The sequence below is a fragment of the Artemia sp. Qi Xiang Cuo genome, chromosome 16 (genome assembly GCF_049724085.1).
Source record: "Artemia sp. Qi Xiang Cuo chromosome 16, ASM4972408v1, whole genome shotgun sequence".
NCBI classification, from domain to species: domain Eukaryota; kingdom Metazoa; phylum Arthropoda; class Branchiopoda; order Anostraca; family Artemiidae; genus Artemia; species Artemia sp. Qi Xiang Cuo.
The window spans coordinates 62,643,315-62,645,764 of NC_142809.1; the positions used below are offsets into that span (position 1 = coordinate 62,643,315).

Consider the following 2,450-nt stretch of genomic DNA (forward strand, 5'->3'; position numbering starts at 1 on the left):
TTTTACTATATGATGATAATCAATACGATTTTCACAATCTTTTTTCCTTTTTTCTTCTTTTTTTCTCTTTTCTTTCGTTTTTATGGTATGATTGAAAATTCCGGAAATCTACAAATTAAGAAATCCTTTTTTTGGATTATTTAGATGTACTACTGCATAGGCTTTATGTTCCAGATGCGGTGTATGCAAGACGTCAGACAATAGTCTGGAATCTAGGATTCTGGAAATTCTGCTGGCGAAGCCCGGCTTTAAATTTATCAATGTTCTTCAGGTCATAAAATTCAGATATATTGAAAAAGTAAAAAACAATCAACGAAGACAAACAGCTACAGCTAATCACGAAGCAATTCAGCCGATGAAGTGCTAAGAATCTGAGGTGTGTTTCAAAGTGACGGCTTTGAAATTTGTCCCCCAGTTTCCGTTTTTAGGGTTGAAATCTAAACCCTTCAATTTTACATTTTTAGGAGGAAATTTGCCGGTTTTAAAACGGTCTTTAAATTCGGGATAAGCTGCTTCCAATAATATCTGGCAGGTTTTAAAGCAATTAATTTATGATTTTTTTTTAACTAATTTTTTCTGGAATATTTGTCATTCGTATTTTAGGGAATCAAAAGCCATATTAATCTATGTCATTTCAAAACAAAAATTACGTAATCGGCTACCGGTTTAGTTGTAAAATTATGTAAGTTAAAAAGTACACCTCAAATTGGACTAGGGCTGCCAAGAAAAAGAAAACTTATATACAATAAAAAAAACTTATATACAATTCTTAATTGTATACGTTGTTTACCGAGTGTTTAAGATGCCTCCGACAATCGTGAGTCCCGCCGATTGTGAAGTACGGGCGGTTATACGATTTCTTAGTGCTAAAGGCGTAAAACCGATCGATATTCATAGTGAGATCTGTGAAGTTTACGGACGAAACATTATGAGTGATGGAATAGTAAGGAAATGGGTAAGAGCATTTAAAGATGGCCACACAAATGTGCATGATGAAGAACGGAGTGGGCGTCCTTTGGTCTTTAATGAAGATTTGGTGCAACAAGTGGAAGAAAAAGTGAGAGAAAACAGACGCTTTACAATTTCATCAATGTGCGACTGGTTTCCTCAATATCCTCGTAGTGTTTTGTATCGCATTGTGACTGAGAACTTGAATTACCGGAAATTGTGTTCACGTTGGGTTCCAAAAATGTTGACGGATTTGCACAAAACCCAACGTTTAGGCATCGCATTAACTTTCCTTGAGCAGTACCAGAATGAAGGTGAAGATTTTTTAGACCAAATTGTTACTGGTGACGAAACATGGGTGGCCTATGTAACAGCAGAATCAAAACGACAATCCAGTGGAATGGTGACATTCATCATCACCCAAAACACTGAAGTTTAAGCAAACAATTTCTGCCCGGGAAATCATGTGCACAGTTCTTTGGAACAAAAAAGGAGTATTGCTAGTGGAGTTTCTGCCTCGCAATAAGACAATCAATGCAGAGTTTTATTGTGAGACATTGAACAATCTGCGTCTTGCAATCCAGAACAAAAGACGTGGCAAGTTGAGTAAGCGCGTTTTTTTGCTGCATGACAATGCCCGCCCACATGTGGCTAATCGGACCAAAGATTTCATCAAATCTTTTAAATGGAAAACTCTAGATCATCCTCCATACAGCCCTGATCTGGCGCCCAGCGACTACCATTTGTTCCTGCACTTGAAGTTACACCTGGGTGGTCAGCGTCTTCAAGACGATAACGAAGTCAAAACAGTTGTGATACAGTGGTTAACAAGTCAGGCGGGAGAATTCTATGAGGAGGGTATTCAAAAACTGGTGCCACGTTATGACAAGTGCCGAAACAGTCGAGATATTTAGCTTATTCCAATTTTTGGTTTTTATGACGGACAAAATCGAGAACTGTCTCTCTGCTCCAGCACTTGAATGGGGCAAGCTGCAGAGAGTCAGAAAGAACTTTGGCAATTATGGAAACAGTTCATTTCCTGCAGCATCTTTAAAAAGGGACAAAGCTTTCCAAAATTTGCACGGATTTTCGAGGTCCAACTGTGAAACGTGACGGAGAATCGTTTTCCTCCGTGACGGGAGCTCTTCCCATTCAGAGTGTAATGCCTCTCTCATTTTCATTGTCTCTCCCTCCGTCTTGCATGTTCTGAAAGCTACCCTTTCAAATCGTACCATCAGAGGCACAACGGATAATATTTGTCTCTCGGGAGAGATTGCTTCATGAGGATCAAGAGCTCTCAAATTAGACAGTGTTTCATCCCAATAGCTAATTCGCTTACGTATCTAGTCAGCTATTTCTATGTAGAACACTTTCACTGTCTCTCTAAAAGCGTCGAGTTCCTTTTGTTCGAGAGGCAACACAGCGAAATGGGCTTCTACATTTGCACCAAAGGCAAGCATATCATCAGGTAAGTAGTTCTCAGGGACTAGGACGGTTCTGAA

General features: G+C 39.1%; 1 protein-coding gene across 1 annotated transcript; it reads left to right on the forward strand.

Annotated features, from left to right (window-relative positions):
• The first annotated feature begins 928 nt into the window (after nt 1-928).
• Nucleotides 929-1,387, forward strand: LOC148943176 (protein GVQW3-like). The gene has a single exon (XM_089102463.1). It carries the CDS (start codon nt 929-931, stop codon nt 1,385-1,387), a length of 459 nt encoding a protein of 152 aa, XP_088958589.1.
• The last annotated feature ends 1,063 nt before the right edge of the window (nt 1,388-2,450 follow it).